General features: G+C 30.6%; 3 protein-coding genes across 3 annotated transcripts; 2 read left to right on the top strand and 1 right to left on the bottom strand.

The window, feature by feature from the left end:
- Nucleotides 1–22: 22 nt before the first annotated feature.
- LOC139086266 (zinc finger protein 639-like) lies at nt 23–1,314 on the bottom strand. The gene is made up of 2 exons (XM_070634671.1): nt 1,079–1,314; nt 23–959 (listed from the first exon to the last, which is right to left on the bottom strand). The coding sequence occupies exons 1-2, from the start codon at nt 1,211–1,213 to the stop codon at nt 123–125; spliced, it is 972 nt and encodes a 323-aa protein (XP_070490772.1). The 5' UTR covers nt 1,214–1,314; the 3' UTR covers nt 23–122.
- Nucleotides 1,315–1,828: 514 nt separating this feature from the next.
- On the top strand, nt 1,829–16,782 carry BNIP3 (BCL2 interacting protein 3). Its single transcript, XM_070634336.1, has 5 exons — nt 1,829–2,213; nt 12,619–12,878; nt 14,597–14,670; nt 14,899–15,099; nt 15,175–16,782. Exons 1-5 carry the CDS (start codon nt 2,144–2,146, stop codon nt 15,224–15,226), a joined length of 657 nt encoding a protein of 218 aa, XP_070490437.1. The 5' UTR covers nt 1,829–2,143; the 3' UTR covers nt 15,227–16,782.
- A 4,021-nt stretch (nt 16,783–20,803) lies between these two features.
- On the top strand, nt 20,804–22,696 carry LOC139086351 (spermine oxidase-like). Its single transcript, XM_070634775.1, has 2 exons — nt 20,804–21,552; nt 21,782–22,696. Exons 1-2 carry the CDS (start codon nt 20,875–20,877, stop codon nt 22,592–22,594), a joined length of 1,491 nt encoding a protein of 496 aa, XP_070490876.1. The 5' UTR covers nt 20,804–20,874; the 3' UTR covers nt 22,595–22,696.
- The last annotated feature ends 1,903 nt before the right edge of the window (nt 22,697–24,599 follow it).

The following is a 24,599-nucleotide window of genomic DNA, read 5'->3' as shown; positions in this document are numbered from 1 at the left end:
CAAAGACCTTGACATGCTTAGCTTTTTGAATTTAGCACAATACAACATACAATCCTTTATTTACATATTTAAAATACTATAAGTTTCAGAAATTTGTTTAAAATTTCCTCGAAAAGCCATCGCTACTCGTAATTCCTTGCATTTATATTTTGCGGAAGGACACCAACATAATATGGCAGATTCAAAACATGTTGCTTTCTTATATGCTGTCTAAATACATTGTAAGTGCAGACTTTCCCACAAAATGGACAGACTAGCTTTTCTTCGTTGTGAGTCTTTACATGCTGATTCAGTTGCTTATTCGTGTCACAGATTTTAAAGCAAGTCAGACAGATATGACATGCTGTAATGTGTTTGAGAAGAAAATCTGAATTTACAAAGCCTTTTACACAATATGTACATGAGTAGATTGCTGTATCTGAGGTATTTTCCAGCCATTTGTCTAGTTCGTAATTTCCGTCACCAACATTTTTGATGATGCCGTTGTCGATGTGGATATTCGCTATAGTCTGCTCACTTTCATTCTTATATACTAATGAATAACTAGTTATAGTAAATGATTCTGTGAAATCTGTGCCTGTTGATAATTTCGGTTTCTTTCTAGCTGGTTCGATTCTTTTCTCTGGACTGATTGGCTCTTTCTTTTCTTCCTTAATATGTGGAACAACAATTTCTTCATCTGAATATTCTGGATCCATAATATCCTCATTTATATTATTATCACTCATTAAATCATCCTGTGCATCTGCAATTGCTGCTAATTCATCTATCTTTTGTACTTGCTGGATGTCAACTTTTCGCACATTCTGGATTTGGATTTTCATTTTCTTTTGTGGTGGTCCTTCTGTTCTTAATTTCTGTTCGGCTTCTCTTACTTGCAACATAAATTTGTAGGAATTGAATAATGCGTCACAGCATGTCATGCAAACCATGTCTGAGAATTCGTCCGGTCCGTAAAGCTGAAAAGATCCAGAAATATATTTAGAGCATGTAGTCAATTAACTGAGTGATGATTCAAGAGTTGAAGGATTTTTAAGAAGTCAATAGCACTTAATTAATCAAATTGACAGCAACATACCTTCTCAAAAATAAAATTATTAAGTACGATGTAAATCTTCATATTTCTGTTCTCAACCACGAGCTCATCTTGAAAAATATTGTAATGCGCATCATCAGCACAAATCCTGCAAGACGATTCCTCTTCGCTTGTCATTTTATTGCGACTTTTAGGGTATTTTTAATATAAATTATCGATAAAACTTTACTGAATGAAAAGTAAACAATTGTAAACATAAACAAAACAGTACAACCTGCTATGATTTGAAAACCTCTTTAAAATCAACAGTGTTGCAGGTGTCTGTGGTGTTGCATGTTGTTGTGTTTCAATGTGGCATGTAGCTTTGTTGATGGAAATTATTGTGATCCATCAAATTTTATTGATTTTGAACACTTTTAAAGACTCATTTCATGATTTGCTTGATTCTGAAGATAAAATATTGCTTAAAGATTCAAATTTTAATCATATCAGTATTGAAATTTGTCAAAATTCAGTAAAATTGTAAAAAAATTGCAACAACTTTCAAAATGAATTTAATTATGGATCTAAGTTGATAAACGAAGATTGATCAGAATAATGACTGAAACAACACAAGCAGGAATTGAAATTAAACTGAAATACAACATCAATCTTTTGGAAAATTTGGAAACGGCTTTGTGACATCAATTTCAAACCACCGCAACACAACAAAAGCAACGCAACAACAACAAAACATTTATACATCTCCAAAAGCTTACAACTCTCGCATATCCCATTCATTTCACAAAGAGAATCATTAGTAATTCCACCTCGACTCGAACAACAAATAAAATCGTAAACTGCGTTCAAATTTTTTCCTGTAAATTTCATTGAATACCTCTCAGCTGCTCAGTATATACGCAGAAATCATATCAAAATCATCACACAAATTGAACTGTTGTAGAATAAAGAGTGAATTTTGTGAGGAAGATTGTGAAATAATTGTAAAAAATTTAAAAACAATAAACAGCAGTTTGGAAAGTAAACAAAGAAGAGTCCAAACAAAAAAAAAAAAGAAGCAACAAGAAAAAGTTTAGTTCCAATATATTTTCAATAAAAAAATCAAAAATGTCTCATTCTCAACCTCAAACACCACCACTTATGATAAGATCGTGTGACTCATTAGGACTTTTGGCAGGTAAGACGATGACTATCCTAGTTAAAAATTCTACGTAGTAAAAAATGAATTTCAAATGAAAATTATGATACGGCGCAATACGTCTCGTTGGATACTTTGCATATGTATTGCCTAGAGTGACTCGTACGTGATTTTTGTTGTATTGTATTTATTAAAAGCATTAATAAGCAAAAAAATTACAGCTGATGGTACTTTGTGTTATGGTTTTTCATACCACGTATGTTTTCTAATTTATTGTGATTTTCTAAAATTAAAAATTTGAATTGAATGCGATTTGATTTGCTGTCTCTGGATCTTTACGTATATGGAATGGGTTAAAAGTAAAGTTTTCAATTTTTAATTGACGGCTAATTTCAAAAATTTTTGAAAAATATTTTTCAAATCTCATTTGACCGTTATTTTTCAAATCTAATTTGACCGTTATTTTAATTTTTCAACAATGTCCTCAAGATTTCGATCAATTTCACTGCAATTTAATCACGTCCATATCAATTTACCTTTTTTGCGCGATCGTGAGCGATGAATTAGAGTGCGAACAATGGGAAACAAAGAAAACTGCTCTCCGTATGGAGAAGAAAATGTGCAGTTACTGCAGCACAAAGAAGTGCAATATTTTTCACCTTTATTTACAATATTAACAGACCTATTGATTCGAAAAATTGATGATGAAATTTGAGGTCAGATTTACTCAGAGAATTATTGCCTTTTTGGATATGAAGCACAAGTTTTTATTTGGAAATTTGATTTTTTTGTGTTTAAAAATACATTTTTTGTTTATAAAATATTGCTGCTGTATTACAGTTCAGAATTAAGTTCAGAATACGTATCACATGGGAATTACGTGACTTAATTTTGTGAGATTGAAATGCTGTTATCAAGTAATTTATTAATTAATCTGTAATTGTGTGGATGTCGTGATGATTATTAAATTAAGTTTTAAGGGGTTTAAGTTCTCTGGAAGAAGTTTTTGACCATATTGTGGACATTTTATCGTTTATCCTAAAGGAACTGATATATACAATCCTTAGAATCTAAATTAATAGATTTTTTTTGCTTAAGATTTGAAAAATCGAAATTTTTAAAATTGAAGTTTTTAAAATTGAAAGTTTAAGTAACTGATGTCTTTTTTACGACTCTTATAATAATGCCTGACTCATATTCGTTCTGAAAAATTAATAACTCATTAAAGATCTGTTTTCTTTCTGAATTATTCCTTTGAATTCCAAAACCATAAAATTAAATTTTTGCGGAAACATTTAATGTCTTATAAAATATTAAAAAATCTTATTGAGGAACAATTTCTGAATGTTTACATGCTGTGGTTTACATGCTGTGGAGAGGAAAAGAATATAAATTAAAAACAGCCAACAATTTTCATTAATGAAAAATTTCTTGAGAATTTTCATGATTTTTACAATTTTCTGGATTTCATTTAAATTCTAAAATTTACTAATTACTTCCAAGTTCAGATGGGTTTTCTCATGTAAAATGAAGTTCCAATTATTTATTTGAATGTTAAGCAATTCTACTTTCAAGATCCAGTTTAGAATTGACTATTTCCAAAGAATTAATCTTTAGTTTTAAACTCTAACCTAAAACTCCTTAAATTCTTCTCACAAAATTAAATTAAAAAAAATTAAATCTTCAAACCCAAAAGATCATCAAAATTTCCGCATTAACACTCTTGTCTTCCCTATCATCCTTCATGCACTTCTTAAACCGAGTGCGAACATTCATTAATCATCCGCATTTATCAGTTTATTGAATTTTTGAACTGTTTGATTCTTTTCATCAATTAAAATACTCAAAACAAATATGTGAATTACTGAGAACTCAATTATAAGGAACAACAGACTACTAAATGATAATAAATGATTGATAGTCCATTTGCAATATAATCAGTTCAAACTAGATTCGAGAAAGTAAATAAATACAAAATAATAATATACTTCTGATGTCATTTTATTAGTTCCCCCTTTTTTTGACTTTACGTCAGTAAACAAGACTTGATTATTAATTTTTGACAATTTTTGTTTCCTGTATTTGATGAGTTTTTTCTGCGTGATGATAATTGAAATCGGTGATAAAAATTCTTTATTTATTGACGTAAATTGCGAAATTGGAAGGTAGAGGGGATAGGAATTGGGTTAGATGGGGGAGATTTTTGGGGTCATTGAATTTAGTTTAGCTAGTCTAATCTACTAATAGTCATTTATTTTGTGTCACTTCACACCTTAGAGCAAATCATGACCGCATGCAGTTCATGGCATTTCCAAGAAGATTTAGCGGCACACTAGAGGGTCACGGCACAAAGGTTGCACACCACTGATCTACATGTAATAGATTTCAGTTATTTAGGAAGCCAGTTTGCAAGGATTTTCTGAATATTTTCACAAAATATCCATCGAATCTTAAAGATTTTCTAAATTTGTCAAGCACATCTTCAAAATCTCATTATGAATAATAGAAATTATATTAAAATATTTAAAATATTTTATGACATTTCTTTTATCTGCAAAAACTCATTCTAGGAAAAACAAACTCATAAAAAAGTATTCATGCATATGCAGTATATGCAAGTAAATTCATTTTACAAGTCTTATTTCACAGCTTTTCTCTTTCGAAACTCAAATAAAGTGAAATGGAAAAGTCATAAAAGTTTATTTTTTATCTCAAATTCATGAGGACAAGAGGTTATTGTCTAAGAAAAAGTTCATATTTATGGCTTGAGAAGGATTTAAGGGTATATCCAGGGACAATTTGGGGTTCAATCCTTACTTCTCTTTTCGGAAATAGTTCTTCAATTTCCTGAATTCACAAACTGAGTTTGTTTGACTACAAACAGCAAAAAATCACTCGAATTAGATTAGAATTTCTCTGGGATTGAACCCGAGTCGTTAGGGTCGGTAAGCCGACACTCTAACCACTACGCCACTGCAGCCTAAGAGTTGTTCACCACTGAATTAACAAATACGTAAAATAATACTTTAAATTACCGTAAGTTTAAATTTAATTTTCCAAAATGTCTCGTATTTCCTTGCGTACTTGACTATTTATAGCTTCTTCTCTAATCAAAAAGCGTGCACTTAGGGAGTGGTATATGGACATTGTAATCAATTGTAATGTTTATTCCCACCTTATGACGACGGCATGTTATTTTGATATCTATGAATTTTCATGACTTGTTATCATAATTTGTATACATAATATTCCTATTAATTATAAAAAGTTATGAATACTCAAACAATTATCCAGAAATAACTCAGTAAATGTAATCTCTTTTGACCTACAAAATTCCTTTTAATTCCCCTCAATAATAGAAAGCATAACAAATGTTCAAAAAATGCAGCTTTTACAACCCCTGATAAAAGAAAATTTACTCATTGTTGATAAACCAAGCCATAAAACTTCTGCACAGCTTGTATATACATCTATAAAAATTGCACGTTTGTCGCGTAATTTCGCTTTTATAGAAACAACGAGTATGGCGTTTTATTGAGATATCAAGTATAGTCATTAAAGATCGTTATATTGTGCTTTAGATTCAAAAAAGACTTGTTGATTCCTTTTATGGATTCTTGAATTTATTGTGATCTGGTTCATTAAAATTCATGAGAATTTTTAGTTTGTAGCTTTGGGATTTTAAAGTTTTTGAGCTTTTTTGTTTACTTTTGTTTTCTTACTACGCAATATCTAAGTTTCCTAATGTAAACAATCTGAATATTCACATGATTGATCTGGTTTCCTTTCCCAGATCTTATTGAGCTTTCCCAACCTTTCCTAATGACTTTCCATATCACCTTCAAATCTCCAAAGATTATCTCAATTCAATAACTTTTATGAATATACGAAAAAGGTCAGGACAAACTTTAGATAAACAATAATAATAAAGCTGCTATAGCCGGTTTATATAAAATCAAACCCTTTATAATCCTATCAAGTTGTTTACAAAACAAATAAAAGATAAAAGCTTACATTCGAGATTGTGTTTATGTAAAATGAGATTTAGAAAAGAAATGACGTTTTGCATTCATGAATTAATAACAATAAGTTTTGAGTGTAATGCAATTAAGTAGGAATGCACACTTAAATCTGATTACAAGCGATTGTGTGGAAACTCTGGAATCTGGAATGCGAATTCTTTTGTGTAATTAGAGTTGATCTTGACGCTTGAATGCTTACATTGTAGTTATTAAAAGAGATTTGATCTCAACTAAGCAATATTTTGACTTGTTAGATCCAGGATAGCAATTTACTGTATCTTGATTGTGCATATCCATCCAGAATTCAACCAAAATTTAGTCAATTCTAAGAAAATCTTGACAATTGTAATTTTGAAGTATTTTATCCTAGATTGTCCCTATCCAGACTCTCTTAGCGACGTACATCTTTTACACAATCATAAACGTCTAAATTATGTAAATTTAATAATCTTAATCCTTCCAAAAGCTCAATTATTTAACTTCATTAGCCTTAATTGGGGTCAAACAAGCAAAACTAATCCCAATTGTGCATCATTCATAATCTTATCAAGTTCATTGAGTCACAAATCTAATCAACAAAAGCAGATTTTCCTCGAACAATCAATCCTATCTGTCGATGTAAAATCACCACCTGGATGTAATGCAAAGCCCTTAAGGATTTATTAGAATAGCTGTCTATATTCAATATGGAAAGACAAATTGACTCCACACATCACAACAATAGCTTTGGAACGTGTTTATTTATGGACACATAAACAACAATTCAATAAGGAACAAAACTCAATACGACTTTTTGAATTGAAAACTTTAGTCGTAAAAAATCAATAAATAACTAGAGTCAATTATGACATAATTAAGTTTACAATTGATCGAATGATTTTCGTTTACATTTTGTAATTATTTACTAATCTTGGTTTGATGTTTGATATTTGATAAGATCGAGAAGTTTGTAATCTATTCTGTTGTTAATTGAGGTCTTTGTAGTTTTTTGAGTATTTAGGAATAGATTGCTATGTTTGATTTGCGACAAAAGAAGAAATTAAGACTTCATTTAAAGTTAAAACATTGATATTTTGTTCCTTTCGTATCTGAGTGCGAGGTTTCCCTGACGACTATTCCTGACAACCAACCCTATCTCCGTGAAAAATGCGGTTCATCGTATTGTGTCGCTAAGGATACTTATTGGATTACTAAAACTTTCCATTTCAACTACGCAATTTAATTTTTAAAATCCAAAGAAAAAGTTCCTCATTTAAAATGTGATAACAACTTTCCATAACCATTGTCATCGACAGGAAACTATACTAATCTAGATAAAGATCGATTACATTGTAGAATACTGTTTATCGGCTATAGACTCAATTCTCTTTATCACCACGACAGTTTGTTTATTGATGATAAAAAGAGGAAAAATTTCCTATTGTAAACAATGCTCAAAACAATGCCACGTCAATTTTTTTGCAATCATCGTTGTCATTGTCACGTTTTATAATTAGGGATGTAGATAAACTGTCTGTGGTACTGATAGAATTTTATTGAGTTTTTGAGAAATATTGAGGAAATTGAACTGAAATTTGATGATTTTAAGTGTTTGAACTGGAACTAAAATGATTCCGAAGAGAACATCGTGATCACCAGGACAACGTTACGTTGTCGTATTAACGATTAGACCAAAAGCTACCCTGGCAGCACCTTGATTATGGATTTTGACCTTTTTTCCATAAATCACCCCATTGTGCTGCTCATAAATGAGAGTGTCGAGTATTAATATTCTAAAAATAAACAAATTAGGTCAATAAATAATCTAGCTGAATAAAGATTTAGTTCCTTATTGAACTTTGGGAACAATAAAATGTTGTAATCACTGCAAAAATCTGCTGCATCAAATATCCGTAATAAAATACATCATTCCTCAATAAATTAGCACACAAAAACGCTTTCCGACTCCTGAAAATGCAGCCGTAAATTCTTCAGAATTTCCTCACATTTATCTTTGTTTTGACTGTCAATCTTCTTGTTTACCTTCTGTATGACTTGTAAATATACATACGAAATGTCATAATGACAATAATTACATAAAATAATATATTAAATTAAATAAAAAAGAGATTAAGTTCATTGTCATATTTCAATTTTGTTCCTTTGTTGCCAAAGAGGAACGAAAAGTCATTAAAATGTTTGACTTATTGCAGTCGCAATTAATACACATAAATTATCATTCAAAATAAATATAAAAGTTGACAAGACCGCTGGCCATAAAGCTTAAACAGAATGAACTGTGATAATATAATTAAAGTAATTATTCCTGCATATGTAATTGAAATGTTTTAAATCCTACAATATTGCAAATATTTTGAGTAGCTACAACGCAATTAAAAATTGAATTAATAACAATTATTTGTATGTATGGGCGGTAATACAAATTAATGGGATTATGACTGGGATATGATATATCTGTCTAGATATTAAGATTAATATGGAGCAATCTGAGATAAACGTTAGAATCCAGTGGTGAGGAACATGTGTGCTGCGATACATTAGTGGGAAAATTTTTGGAATTTCTATGAACCGTATGCTGTTTGAGGTTTTGGTCGGGGCTTACCATCAATTAGAGCCGCGATAAATAATAGGTTGCCCACCACTGGCTTAGACAGAGACGTAATAAGATAAATAAATGGGATGTTCATTCACAGTATTAAAAATTCTATGTCTTCAATAGAAAACCACAAAGGAATCAACCTTCCTTACTTCCAATCCAACAAGTCACAAAGAAAATGTCAAAAAACTTCTTTTTAATCCACAAAACTTAATCCAACCTGTGCTAATTACTTAAATAAATCTAGTTAATCCTTCCATTGTTTCAATCCCAACCTTAATTACAATTACTAGACCTAAGGGGTTAATGAAATAAACTTCAATAAACCCAAGCAATTTTGATTTTGTTTCCTACCGTCAAAAACAAATGTTTTATTAATAATACAGATACTTACTCAAACCGGACATGAAACATGCAATCAATATTCTAAAACAAGGTAGCATTTTGCATTTTTGGTCTGTTTTGAATTCTTTCCTGTATCTTGTTTCGTGACACATATTTTCGTTTTTAATATTCTATTTATAGAATATCATTAAAGAAGAGTCAGCTGTGCATTGCGGTTCTTCTTCTTGAATTTTGGTGCCACGCTTCGTAAACAAAATGTTTTCCCAGGAAGCAATCTCTCACGTTGGATTCTCTAGATAGGATCGAAATTAGAATATTCAGGGATTGTCTTGAAGAATTTGCGGGAATCTGGCTTAGTGTGTTGACATTTTTTTAATCTGGAAACATATATATCAGTCGGGATTCATTCTATAGTCAACAAATATCTTTCCTAAAAGCAATATTGATTACTTTTGTTGTTTTCTGGTCAGAAAAAGATACATTGTTCATGTAGATATAATGAGCAGTCTAAGTGCTATGAAATTGATATAGGAAGGCCATTCGGTTGCTCATGAATTTATTTGTTCTTGATTTATCACTTTTTTTCAATCGAATGACTTGAACCTTTAGAAAACAAAGAAATCTGTGCTAATAATTTGAGAAGATGTCATACTCAGATATAGATTGTGAAACATATTTCATGATGGATTGACAAGCTCAAATTGAAACCATTTCACACATTCAAGAACTGAAATACTTTCCATTGAACAAAGGAAACCTTCAATAAATTGCAGCATGATTCATAAAATTCCAATTTCACTTCTAAAGAAGAACAGATTTGACAGAATACAACATCGTCAGACTTTTGATACACAAAGAATCCATCTAACCTTCGAATTCTAAAATTAATTGTTTAGAATTCTTCAAAAGAACGGATGAAAAAATGAAATAACTTCATACTCAGTAATCAATGTTCTTTATGTGTTGAGTATTTGAAGTACGTGAAGGTTTGCGCGTAAAGAAGTAGCAAAATAACAAAGTTTTTATATTCGCAGTACTTTAATTAGTCATTTAAAGGAGGATCTATTGATGGACATAATAAAATGTAAAAGAAGCATGAGAATTGTGAATGAGAATCTAATGAATTATTTACGGCTTATTTGGAGATGATTTATCTCTTTCAAGAGTATGTTTTATAATTAGGTATGAATGTGAACATAATCAAATAGATTTGCGACTCAATTTGTAAGCTTTTTGGATGAATTGAAGAAGTACAGTTCATAATACGGTATTTGATGTTCTTTAGTTCAATTCTTTGGCTCGGATATAGAGAGTCGAGCGATATGTTACTAAGTGTACAATGACCAAGATCACTTCCAGTCAATCAAATCTTTAATCAATAAACAGTCCAAATTTCCCAAGCTTTCTTCTTCATACTTTTGCCCATCACTTAACTTCAATTTAGAAATAGAATTTATGATTTATTGCTTTCTAAACGTTTTAAATTGAAGCATGAAGTGGCATCAGTTCAAGTAGTAAGAAGACATGAAACAAATTGCTCCGAAATTACTTGAGACTTGATGCGAATTGATGAGTCTGGTTCTAATTTTTGTTTATTTAATCATATTCTACATATAGATAGAGTTAGAAACAAGCATGGAAGGGAAATTAGAAGATAGTCGAATGATGTGCTAAGTTTAGATTAATTTTTGTGTCTGTAATGAGAATTTATGTAGATTAAATACAATTTATTGAGTCACGGAGAAGGTTCAGTAAACATATGTAACTTTTTACAGTCCATGGCTTTATGAGTTCAAATTTCAAGTTCCAACAAATTCTCAGATTCCTAAAAAAATTAACAAATTCTGAATATCATAAAGTCCAAATGTAATCATATGTTATCAGCCTTAACAGTACAAATTCAACAAATTATTAATGGGGCCGTTCATTTATTACGTTAATTAACCTACAAAATGTCGTTACAAAAAATTTTTTGGTTAAGACTGTTACAAAATCCTACCCAAAAAAACGTAATAAGTGAACGGCCCCAAACAATTAACCTAGTCATACCCAAAAAAGTTATAGAACAAATATTAGAACATCTTATCAGCTCCTGTTTGTTCATTAAAATAATACAAATTCAAGTTTATTGATCTACACAATCAGAATTTAACTCAATATTCCCATTATCACCTACTTAGTTCCATTTACTTTGTTTATATCACTTACTTAGTTCCACATGCTTTATCTAATACAGTGGTGGGCAATCGATTGTTTTTCGAGGCACACTGTGGTGATAAACATCTAATGGAACTGCATATGTTTCATGGCATTTCCAAAATTATTTGGCAGCATCCTGGTGCCGCGGCAAACAAGTTGCTCACCACTTATCTAAACGTTAATTTTTGCACAAAGCAAAAAAGACATTTGCCGACATTACTTCACACCTGAGAGAGATTTTGACGGAAGCACGGAAGATAGTGCCTTGACATTCTTTTAAACAATACGACTTAAGTATTTTTGGGTGTTGTCCGTTTATTTTTATCTAAAATGCTATTTAAATGATGCTTGAATCATTCATTTGTTTTGTTTTTTAAAAAAGATTTTGTAATATTTGTCATGATTCTGAGCTCTTGGTATCATTTTGTAGCAATGACATATCTGGTGGAGGGGGTGATTAGGTGTCCAAAATCTTGGAGATGTCCATGAATTGTAGTTTAATTGGAACTGTCAGATATGAGCTAAATCTGATTTTAAAGACCATATGTTGACTCTATTAAGCTCCAGATGCTTTAAAAATCAATTCTGTTCCCAATATCCATCCATTTTTGGCATCATACAACAACTTTATTTTCTCATATTCCACAATATCTTTCGCTAAACAACTTAATTCCATTTCTAGTAAAACACCATTCTATTGCGTTTTTGAATCTCTTTTCACAATTTGCAGTGATCAATTCACATTCTAAATCAATTAACACATTTCCAACTTTTACGTTTCAATTAACACAGCTGATATTATTCATACCAGAAATAAATATGATATTGAAACTGCTGCGTAAATGGAAAAATCACACCATATAAATGCATACAGTGTTGAATAATATGTATTGTATGGTGGATGAATTTTGATTGCTGGATGGATGCAAGGGATGGATTATGTGTGGTTTTTTGAGGTTATGAATGAGTTTTTGGATATACTTATTAGATGAATTTGGGGTGAGCGTCTAGTTCTAGTTTTTTGGGGCTATGGACTTCATATGACTTGGTTAAGAGAGATTCAGGACTCTATAGCATTCTATCTGACATAACTAGGCTCTGATAGGGTAACACAACTTAGATACCATAAAATAGAATCGCCAAAGCTACAAATCAGCCTAGTTGTGCATAAAATGATTCAAAAATTGCGTCTAACCTACCCGAACATATCAAATTACAATAATCCTCCTCAATTCTCAACAAACATACAACTTACATTCCAATTCCTCTTATTTCATTTCAGAATCATGGGTGGAACTAACAAATAACTTAATTCAAAGCTGCTCAGATCGCGTTACACCACCACTTCCATTCTCATCAGGCGAGGAATACTTGAGACTGTTAAATGAAGCACAAAAGGAATCAAATCAATCGAGTCGAATGAGTTCACGGCGTGATACACCAAAAAATTTTAGTCCAAAAAGTCCACCAAACAGTCCAAATCCAGAGCCAGCAACAAATGAAGATGAATTGAAGGGCATTTTTATTAATTATGCGGCCAAGGTAAGTTGTGAGCATTGCACTCTAATTTTTCATTGATTTATTCTCGTTAGTCGTGCGCATTGTGTGGGCGAGATTGTGTCAATGAACTTGATCTAGTATAGAAATAAAAAAAAGTTGTTATCCAGTCTACATCAGTTGGGAATTTTTTTTCATTATCAACAATTTCGTCGTAGTTTTTGAATTCTTTTGACTCACGGATGATGAAAAAATGTTCATGTCATCATTCTTGATGTGTAAATAATTCATGTTAAGCCGGATCTCTTGTGCTTCTCAATGAAAATCAGAAGTGAATATTTTAAAAATTGAAACACAATTTTTTTTCTTGTTTTTGACGTTTTTAATTTTTATTCATGTTCGATAAACTTGAAATATTTTTACGCTGACTGACGATTCTTGATGTGTGGATTAAGTGAGTCAGAAGATGATAAGACCGGATTTTGAAGCTATCATTGTGAATGAATTCAGTTGAGCATACAATGTCATTTTGTCCAATACGAATCCTTGACGAAGAATTTTTAGGGCTCGGCATGAACAATTGTGACGTATTTCAAAATGCGCTCTAAACTTGATTACTCGAATTTCATACTTGCTCTAAATTTTTGAACAGCATATATATCCACTGGAACGAAACACATTTTTTGCTCGCTATCTTTTTTTTTTTTTTTAAATAAACTTTTTATTCATTAAATTTTTAACTTAATTATGTACAAAGTTTGGATACATTTTATTTGTATTTAAATTTTTAAAGGATTCTGGCTTATAGCCTTCATCACTTATTAAAGATTTTATACAATTGTTTTGCTTTAATTTATGTTGTGGTTTATTCGAATTTCGCGACGAAGACATGTTGAAATTCGCTATTCAACTTTCAACGTAGTCCTCAAAGAGCGCTCTAAACTTGATTACTCGTATTTCATTTGTTGCTCTAAATTTTTTTGTAGCATTTATATCCACTGGAACGAAACACATTTTGTGCTCGCTATCAATTTCAATTCTATTTTTATAAAAATACTCAAAAGCACATTTAAAGCCTCAAAACAAAAACAAACCATTTTATTTTCGCTGTCTGGGTCAGTGTTGTTACAAGTATGTAGTCTATTACAATCACATAGTCTCGTCATCATGACGTTAAAAAGTAATTTTTTCATGCCTGATACTTTGTAATTAGCTTTCACGCGCTGACACGTTATATTTTTAAATTAAATTGCGAATTTATACTTATTCTGCTTGTGTTGCTGATAATTCCTAACATTGCGTTCAAGTGTCTATGCAGTATGGAAGAGATAACAGCAAGCATGTGGGAGGAAGTGAAAAAAGCTTCAATTTAAAACAATATAACACGTCTATTTTAGAGATGTGAGAGTTTTATAGACTGATCATAAATTAATTAAAAAAATTTCTTGTTTTATGGCAATTTAACGCTGTAATTTGCATGTTTAATGTAGGCTTTGTGGATTAATAGGGGTAATTTATTTTGATGATGGGTAATTTAGTTTTATTGAATCGTTAATAAATTTTATTTCCGAAATTGACAACTGACGTGTTAGCAGGGACACTGTGATAGAGTCAACTTTCAAACTGATATTGGATCACACTGATCCGATATTCAATCAGAAACCGAACCAACCGAATTTCGGTACTCCAATACCATTTCATAACCCCAAACTCAACTCAAATCTAGAATACAGCTTAATTCCTAAATCCCTAATTCATTTCAGGAGCAAGAAAAGGAGAAGGATGACAAAGACTGGCTTTGGCAATGGAACAGTGGAGTTGACAAATTTCCACCAAAGTGAGTATCTAAAATATCCACTAAAATAAACAAATCCACTACTGTATAAATAGCAATATGCGTGACATCCACATAAAGTATTTCAAATTACATAGCATGATAGTTAGTCATGCTAGAACTAACCAATCTTCCATGAAATCTATATTAATTATCCAGAACGTGTGAATGAACAATTCTCGTCAATTAGAAGTGTGACCTCAAATTGAATTATTTTCTTTGTAATTACAGAGATTTTAAGTTTGAACATCCTGAACACAGTCACTCAAATGTTTCATCGCCAATACCGCCATCAATAATTAAGGATAATCGTTCAATGACTTACTCAATGCGTCTTGCACGTGTCGGTGGAAATTCACTCTTCTCAAAGGAAGTCCTTTATTCGCTTGTCATCACAAATGTTCTATCCATATTAATTGGCGCTGGAATTGGGTAAATTGGATGCTATAAATTTAATCTTAATTATTTTTATATTAATGTAAATATTTCTCGCTTCTTTATTTTTAGCGTCTGGCTATCGAAACGCGGTTTCATCTTTACTCGTTTGGCAATCGAGTAAATATGATGGATGACGACTTGCTGTGCAAAACAGGATGAAAAATTTTTTATACACACATAAACAATTTTTTTTAAATTAAATTAATACAAATAGATTTTCAAAATAATTTTTTTATCTTAAAAAAGTATGAAAATTTAACGAGAATAATATTCTAAGGGGGTTGGAACTTGTTGGTCATGGAGGTTGATTTTGATCAGATTTTGTCGAGTTTGATAGTTTTTGATTGAAATTGACAATTTTGAGTCAGACTTTTTTGGATTTATAAATTGGAATTTGGAAGAAAATTAAAATTTCAAATTCAAATTTTTATCAAAATGAACATTAACTCTAACCAGCAACATCCAATGATTTTGAGTGGATTAGGGTTAGTATCATCAATTTTAATTCAATTTTCATCATGACCAAAAAGCTTTGATTCACAACATAATATTTAAATTAAGGAAAATAGGAAATAAGTGCATAATAATAAGTGATGATTTAAAATTAAATGAGGATATTTGGAAAAGTTTAAAAATTTTAGCTGATAAAGGATCAACGCCTGCAGCGTAGAATTGGAAATTAGACAAAACTTTATGATTTCAGCATTGCTTTCGGGTATCAATTTCAATTTATTGCAATTTAAATGAATCTAAATCAACGAAAAGTTCAATTCTCAAATTTGATAACATTTACAAAATTCTACTTTATGGTACTTATATATATCAATTGCTGTACTGACACACAATAGCTCAGATAATCAGATTTCAGATTCAAATTCACTCGCGTGACTTTATTTAACAGAGTTTAGAATTTCAATTTTGCAACAAGAAAATTTAATATGTGAGAATATCGAATAAATATTTTGTGATCATATTTCATGCATAGCTGAATCAAGAGCAAGATAAACTTGAGATTTTAACGTCGTAAATGACTTAATCAAATTATGTAAACCAGACAATTTTAAAAGATAAATTATTTTGTATTTCATATTCATCAGTTTTATTCAGAGCTTGAAGTTGACATTTCAATTCAAAATTCTTAGTCGAATTTTCATTTGAGGTCTGATTCAATTTAGAGCTTGAATTCAACTTGAATTTTGGATAGATTTAGGATTATATTCGACTTTTTCAACCCGACTTCGAGCTCTGATTTTATTAAAATCGAAATTTGCATTTGTTTTTAAATTTTATAGTTTTATAGCTTTTTTAGTAGAAATTCTAACTTAGTGTCTATACTATCTTAGTAGAAAACAATTATCTCTAATCAAAACAGGAATTATTGCAAACAGAGTTGTATTTAGGGATTTTTAAAATTTAAAAGTGAGATTCTAAAGATTGTTCAAATTTGAAAAAATTCTGAAAATTCAAAAAAAACTTTAAAAATCCCAAAGTGCATCCCTGCTTGCAAATAATAACTCTATCATAACTAATCTTATTGCCAGAATAATAAAAACCGAAAAAATTATCAAAAGATTGAAAATGAAATGACTACTGAAAGAATCGTGATTTTTATATACGTTTATATATCAATTATATGATGAATTTAGAAAATAAATGAAAACTTTTTTAAATACCAAATTATGAACATGTTTGTTGATTTTTCCATAAAATGATCATTGCTCAATGTCACTCATTAATTCATGTCATTCCATTTTCATTTTCATCTGAGAAAATTGTTATTTTATAAAAATTGAGTCAGTCATTTCTATTGACTATTAAATTGAAATTAGAGTAAGTTATTGAGTTTGAAATAGATTTCTATGGTACTTGGCGTAGCTCGAAGTTGGCTCGTATTTTGTACGGAGAAATTAACTCATGTCGACTCGAGTCCTTACAAAATTGAAGTCGACTTCAAGCTCTGGTACTTGAAATTTTCCTGAGTTTGAACCGGATTTATAGGAATCAGTTGACTTAATCATTCTGGTGTTAGAAGTGTGGAACATGAGATCGGTTTACATCCCGAATCCATGTGATATTTAAGTCAACTTCAAGCTCTGTTCCTCATCTTTAACTACATTCTAATACCAACACTCAACCCATTCACCTCCACCCTCATTAAGTCAAAAACTTAAAAAACTCATTCCAGTCTCAAATCCCTTTGTTCATAACCCACATCCTTCAATGCACTCAAATGACTTTCCAACTTGTCATCTGTCACTTGAAGGAAATCATGTCAACTGATAAATGGACGTTAATTAAGAACACATTAAGTGTATCGATAAATTCAGATGCATTACTTGATGACACATTCATGACTCACAAATACTGTCGATTTAACAAGAGCACATAAAACATCTCAAAATAGCTCGATTTGTGTACAAAATTTAATTTATTCACTCTGTTAAAAATAAGAATTTCAATTATTTTGATCGCATTCACAGATAGAAAGAAGGAATTAAGTTCAAGGTCAGACATAAAATTACGTTTTCTGTTTACATTCGGCTTTCCTTCATTCAATTTGATTCTGATTTTAATTGCCGTGAAAAGAGAAATGCGGAGAAATGACGTTGCAATTTACGTCAGCAATTTCAACTGCGCTTCTAAGTTTTCTCATTTCTTGGTCGTGATTGATTGCTATCAATGCCAGTTTATGAGCTTTTTAGTATTCAGGCATAAAAATTGATGAGATGAAAAATTTATTGAGATTATTAAAACTGTATTTTTAATGAAAATGGTGTTTTTAAACTATTCCTATTGGTTTATGTCACTCCAGGAGGAAGTTAGTGAACATTTTAACACACTACTCTACCGCAAATGACTTATGATACACAACCTACACTCTGGTAAAAATCAAATTTTATTCAAGATACCCAAATAGGTATGTAAAGGGTTTTTAAACTCGTCTCCAGGATTAGTGAACATTTTTTGCAAATGACCTCTGGTAAAAATCAAATTTTTGAGATGTAAAGGAATTTCCTTGAAATTTTTCTCAAATCAAATTGAAAATTGTATTCTAAAATTCATAAAATTTATTTGGATATTAATTTACGACATTTTCTTTGTTTATTAAAATTCCTTTGAATGAATTCTTTGCCAGATTAATATGAATGAATAGCATAAACAAAGTCTCATTTTGATTGATTTAAGAGGACTTCAAAGGATTAAATGAGCTATAACAAATTTGTATCAAATTAATTGTTGACTCAAATAATAATGAAATAATGAAAAATATTGTAGATTTACAAGATTGAGGAAGCAAATATGAAATTTTTTTTGGCTTGAAAATGCTTCCTTAATTTTTGTTTTAAGTATTGTCTCAAAAATCAGGAATAAGTGGGGGTTAAAATTTTCTGACAACAAAAAATTGTATATTTAATGACTATTATGCCTTAAATCTCGGTTAATGCACTAAAATCTGTGTCTGTCATTTTATGAGCCATGAAAGTTTGTCATAAAAAGTTCAAACAAGCTCAAATCGACCAAACATGCTCACATAAAATTATTAATATTCATTTAGAACTATGACTAAAAAGCCTGTCGCCTCAAGACATTGGACTACAACTTTCGTCATCAAATCTAAAATAACCATTTTTCCAAACATCCTCTTCAATTTTCATCATCATCACTAACCATAAAACACAGAAAATAAATCAATAAACAATATTTTTTTTTTAAATATTCAATAAAGAATGCTAGAATGAATAGCTGCGGGATTCAATTTGAAACCACCATGATGAATGTGATATTTTATTTTATTTCAATAGCCAGGCATTTTTTGCAAGCAAAGATTTACACTTATATTTTTATTTTATCACAAATTTATTATTTACTCTTTAATATTATTTCAATTTTTACAGTTTTGTATTTTTTATAATTTTGTGAAACTAATAAATGAATTGAAAAATAAAAAGATGCAATTATATCATAGCTCGAAATTGAATTTTATATGGAATCGAGTCGATTTTAATCGACTTTTTCACATTAAGTTCGAATCAACTTCGAGCTCTGATTTATAAATTTTTGAATTTTCTTATCAGTTTAATAGTTAAGGTCTTTTAGTTTAGTATTTGTTAGTAATATGTAGAAAAACGTGGATGTGCAGCAAAATACCTTTCGTATTTCATCCTGAAAGTAGTCAATCCTAATAACAATTTCTGAAAAATTATATTTTTTTTTTTTAAATTATAATTTCCAGAAAAACAGGACTTCACATTTGCCTTCTAAATTAATCCTATTTTAACAAGTCTTTTTTTAACATTTAAAGCCAAACATTGCTTGAAATGAAACATTTAAAATCATTATAATATTGCAATATTCTTTAAAATTCGCTTGTCATTTTTCAAATAATATGAATTTTATTAAATATTAGGCAAATTGTAATTGTAATTCATTTTATAAGCCGACTGTAGTGTCTGAGCGTATGGGAATCTGAAGTATCAAGCTGTATGTATATATGCGAATCTGCCAATGCGAGTGTAAGGCCTCTGTGGCCGACCAGGAATCGGCATCACTCTTTTGTGAGTACCTGAATTCGATTCCTATCAAAGACCAATCTCTCAATCGTTATATGTAATACTCTCGATATGACAAGGATTCCTACAATGATGCTCACGATACTACATGCACTAAAGCTAATTTCTCCAATTTAACGAACCAAGTAATTGTAAACTGGAAATTACTTTCGTATTGTGTAACAAACTATCAAACTGCTCATAAAACACAAGAAACAAAAGGAATTTCCAGATTAAAGTGATCTTATGAGAAACTGAATGAACAAGAAATTTTGATACAGTAGTTTCCAAGAACGTAGATCAATAGATTAGTCGTCGATGCTGTCTTTACAAAATCGGTCAAATATGTAATCATTTTAATATTTCTAATAAAAAAATATGAAAAAAATCAAATTAAAGTTTTAAAATTTTTCTTAATATTTTAGTTCTAGGTCAACTCTTGAACGACTTGATCAAGAGCCTAATGGAGGAGTAATTTCAAGATTTTTGTCACCAAAAACCCTAGCTCCAAAATTGAAGAATTCAGATTTCAGAACTTCTTGAATACCTGAATACACCCTTACTTACTTACTTCAATGGCCGAACAGACCAATTGCCAATACAAAATGCAATGCTGTATCTATCGTCAGCTTCCTTACAGGAGTTCTTCGGTCTACCACGAGCTCTCTTATCATCCACAAAGTCTGATCTAAAGATTTTATTTAGTCGAGCTTCTACAGGTCTTCTAAGAACATTTCCAGCCCATCGGAGCCTATTTACCTTGACTCTTTTTGTAATATCAGTCTCATCATATAGCTGCTACAGTACTGCATTGCTTCTACATTTGTATTGGTCACCTCAAATATTCCAATTGCATGTTCATCTGCAGCAGTCATGTTCCATGACTCAGCGCCATAAAGCACTATAGGTCGGATGAGCGTCTTGATAATTTTGCCATATCTTGAGATGAATACACTCCTGGATGAATATTTTTGTTTCTTGTTGTGCATTTTGTCATATTCAATGACATCTACTGATTAGTGTTGCTCAATCGGTGAAATGTTCTCTCACCGGCTGAACTGATTATCACTTTATTGAGCTGATAACAACATCACATTTATTAAAATAGCACAAACATTTATAAAATTGTGTTGTTCGTGGATTATAAAAGAAGCTCAATTAAATAATTTGAATTTATTTGTGATTTAGATACAGAGTTGTAAAGTTGTTATAGCACATCATGTTGCGCATAGCAATAATTCTAGTTCTCTTTTCTTTAACGATGGCCAAAATAAATGAGTCAGTCATCATTATTGGAGCAGGAGCTAGTGGATATTCAGCAGCTGTTAGATTGATGTCAAGAAATATCGATGATATTGTAATTTTGGAAGCTGAGGATAGAATTGGCGGTAGAATCAACTCAATTCCATTTAGTGATGGATATATAGACTTAGGTGCACAGTGGGTTCATGGACAAGATGGTAACATCGTTTATAAAATGGTTCATAAACATTTTGATTTGGGAACAACTCCATTCAATGAACGGTCTTTAACGTTTGTATTTTCTAATGGAACTAAGCCAGATCAAGAGCTTTTTACGAATATTTCTCAAATTAATCATGACATTTACACTGGAATTGAAGAAGCTAAAAACTTTTCTGGATCTTTTGGGGAAATGTTCTTAGAAACTCTAAGAGAAGTTACAACAAATGACAGTTTTCCAGTATTTAAAGACCTTGATCCGAAAATCATTGAAATAATGAAGGAAGATGCAGAAAGGAACATCAATGGATATTGTGCTTTAAAATCATGGTTTGATATGTCAGCGGAGCTTAGTGCTGCAGAAGCCAAAATTTATGGAAATCTATATAATACTTGGAAGAAGCAAGGATATAAGACTGTATTTGACTTTATTTCGGTAAGTAATGATTAACATTAAGGTCCATGTCGTGTAGTTCCTTGACAAAGTGTTCTAGGAAGGGACACGACATATCTTTGGCCTCATTCTGCCATGACACTGGTCAGGTATCTGATCTGGTCAAATGGGTAGTCAGACCAGAGACATACCGGCTTGTGGCCGTATTTCATTATTTTGCGTCTTCCTGGATTAAATACTAAACTGATCAAATTAATCAATCTCCTTATAGAGAAAGCTGCCTAAACCATCGGAATACATCGACATAGAAAGCAAAGTTCATCTTAATAAGAAGGTCACGAATATCAAATACAATGCAAGTGATGTAAACAGTAAAGTTCTTGTCACATGCGCTGATGGAACATCTTACGAAGCAACATATGTCATTTTCACAGCGAGTCTCGGTGTTTTGAAAAAATATCATGAAACACTCTTTACACCTGCACTGCCTGAGAATAATATTTTAGCAATAAAAACTATGGGTTTTGGAGCTGCTGGAAAAATATTTTTGGAATTTGATGAGCCATTTTGGACAAAAGAAGAGAATGAATTTTTAGCATATGAACTCTTGTGGTTAGATGCCGACAAAGATGAAGCAAAAGCCACAAATCGTGAATGGATGCTTGGAATTTCCGCATTTTTTATGGTCGACGAATTCCCGAATATGCTTGAAGTATATATAGCTGGACCAAAAATTGATCAATTTGAGGCATCGAGTGATGAAAAAATTATCAATGACTGCATGTGGGCTTTAGAGAAATTCCTTGGAAAATCCTTAATTAAACCAAAAGCTATGACAAGAAGTAAATGGCTCAGTAATGATAACTTTTTAGGAACTTATTCATATCCTTCAATGGATGCAGAGAAAGCTGGTGTATATCACGAGCATCTTGCTGAATCCATCTACAATAGAAAAAATGAGCCAATTTTGATTTTTGCGGGAGAAGCTACTGATGGAATGTATCCAGGAACTGTTCAAGGTGCTGTTCAAAGTGGAATTGATGCTGCTAATCAAGTTTGCAAGTATTGCAGAAATGCTCCTTAAAGTTATGCAACTTGAGTTGCATGTTGCAGAACGAAATTGTAATGATCAGTATGAAAATGCTGATTCCTAATCTGTAAAGAACTAGATCTGAAGTTGAGAATATTGAGGTATAGTAAAATAAAGATTGTAAACTTCTAAAATTATGTCCTATGACTAATTGCTTTTAATTATGAAGAAGATTTTCAGCGTCGTGGTGTGTTCTTACACGAAAATAAGTCCTGGAAGAACCGCAATCTTGTTTAATAATACAGTTCATGTGTCCTGTATTTCATTATTTAGGACCTAAACTGACTTTAAGGAAGTTAAAAGCCATTCTGAATTCATATATACCAGCTTAGTGCTGAAATCTATTTACTAAATTTTATGAATCACTTCTGACACATTCTTAATTTCCATCAATACTCAAATATTTGCACAGCACAATTCCTTTCCTAATTTCCATCAAAATGGATGGTCTGCAAAGAATTCCATAATTGTGACTATATCACACCATTAAAATTAAATTTATGATTAGTTTTTTTTTGTGTTCATCAGAAAATATTTAGCCAGCCATATTTATCATAAAGTAGACGAAGCTTATTAGTTAATTATAATAACCAGTGGGCAAACAAAGAACGGAAATTCCATTGAAATTTTTATGCTTAAAATTAATTTAATCGAGCCTTTTTTGTCTTAAAGCTGTCATTAGGAGGTGAGATGTATTTTAGGAATTTTGATGCGAATATTGCGAGATTTTGGATGATTTTTGGGTGTTGCTGATGTAGATTGGCATGGTCATTAGGATATGAACATTATAATCTTCATTTGCAGTGAATAAGGAGCCAATTTGATGTGATTTAGAGCATTAGAAGCATAGCAAGATAAGTAATGGAGTATGAAGCTCAATAAACGACAAGGCATCATTATGACTCAAAAAACTCCATCAAATGCAATGACAAAAAAGTCCAAACTTACTTTCCTTTCCATGCCGTCTCGCAAGACATCAAAAAGACTCTCCTTGCAAAAAGTCAATCACATTTGTCTTTAGACACAAACATTTGTGACTCAAACCAAAAACCCATAATTGCTTTTATTCCATCAAATCGTAAATAAATTCACAGCACATACAAAAAAATATAAGAGTTAACATCAAAGAGAAACTTAGAGATTTATTGCTGAAAATTAATTTTAAGTGAAGTCATTAGCAAAGTCAGCCAATTAATCTCAACCAAAAAGGCTTTAAATTAATTAATTGGTTTGTGGCTTAAAACACAGAAAATCCATCACGTGTTGGATGGATTTTTTTGGCTGATTTTATGAGGATTGTTAATTTGATTTTTGGACTTACAGGTGTATTTAGGGATTTTGATTTGAGAATGTTAAAAAATTTTGAAATGTTTTAAATTTTGAATTTTAAATCTGAATTTGAAATTTTAAGAATTTTAAATTCAAAATTTGAATTTTAAAAAGTTTAGATTTCATTTTTATTTTGGAAATTTACGAATTTTGAACTCAAACTTTGAATTTCAAAAGTTTAAAAATTTCGAAATTTTGAATTCGAAATTTGAATTTAAAAAGTTTAAATTTTAAATTTCTTTTTTATTTTGAAAAGTTAAAAGTTTTAAATTTGAAATTTGAATTTGAAAAATTTAAATCCTTATTTTTGATTTTAATTTTAAATTTTAAAATTATTTTATTATTAAACTTTGAATTTCAAAAGTTTAAAAATTTCGAAATTTTGAATTCGAAATTTGAATTTATTTTTAACTTTAAACTATTTAATTGAATTTGACAAATTTAAATCCTTAAAATTTTAAATATTTTTAAATTTTAAAGAATTTCAAATTTTAACAAATTTAATCAAATTCTTCAATTCAAATTCTGAGTTTCAACTTTAAATTTAAATTTCAAAAAATTCACACAAATAATTTATCGCATTTAAGAATTCTTGTTAAAAACTAATTAACCAAATAAACTCTTAAAGAATTTCATTTGATAAAATTACATTTGCGAAAATCCAACAAAA

The sequence above is a fragment of the Chironomus tepperi genome, unplaced genomic scaffold (assembly GCF_022539635.2).
Source record: "Chironomus tepperi strain 1889 unplaced genomic scaffold, CSIRO-AGI_Ctep_v1 contig_85, whole genome shotgun sequence".
NCBI classification, from domain to species: domain Eukaryota; kingdom Metazoa; phylum Arthropoda; class Insecta; order Diptera; family Chironomidae; genus Chironomus; species Chironomus tepperi.
The sequence above is the reverse complement of the archived record's forward strand: the minus strand, read 5'-3'. Positions and strand labels throughout refer to the sequence as shown.

Excerpts from the sequence above, each read along its gene's own strand:
- LOC139086266 (XM_070634671.1), bottom strand. The coding sequence starts at position 1,213 with ATGACAAGCGAAGAGGAATCGTCTTGCAGGATTTGTGCTGATGATGCG. Across the intron at positions 960-1,078 it reads ATAATTTTATTTTTGAGAAG|CTTTACGGACCGGACGAATT; the intron begins GTATGTTGCTGT and ends GGATCTTTTCAG.
- BNIP3 (XM_070634336.1), top strand. The coding sequence starts at position 2,144 with ATGTCTCATTCTCAACCTCAAACACCACCACTTATGATAAGATCGTGT. Across the intron at positions 12,879-14,596 it reads TTATTAATTATGCGGCCAAG|GAGCAAGAAAAGGAGAAGGA; the intron begins GTAAGTTGTGAG and ends AATTCATTTCAG. Across the intron at positions 15,100-15,174 it reads TTAATTGGCGCTGGAATTGG|CGTCTGGCTATCGAAACGCG; the intron begins GTAAATTGGATG and ends CTTTATTTTTAG.
- LOC139086351 (XM_070634775.1), top strand. The coding sequence starts at position 20,875 with ATGTTGCGCATAGCAATAATTCTAGTTCTCTTTTCTTTAACGATGGCC. Across the intron at positions 21,553-21,781 it reads CTGTATTTGACTTTATTTCG|AGAAAGCTGCCTAAACCATC; the intron begins GTAAGTAATGAT and ends ATCTCCTTATAG.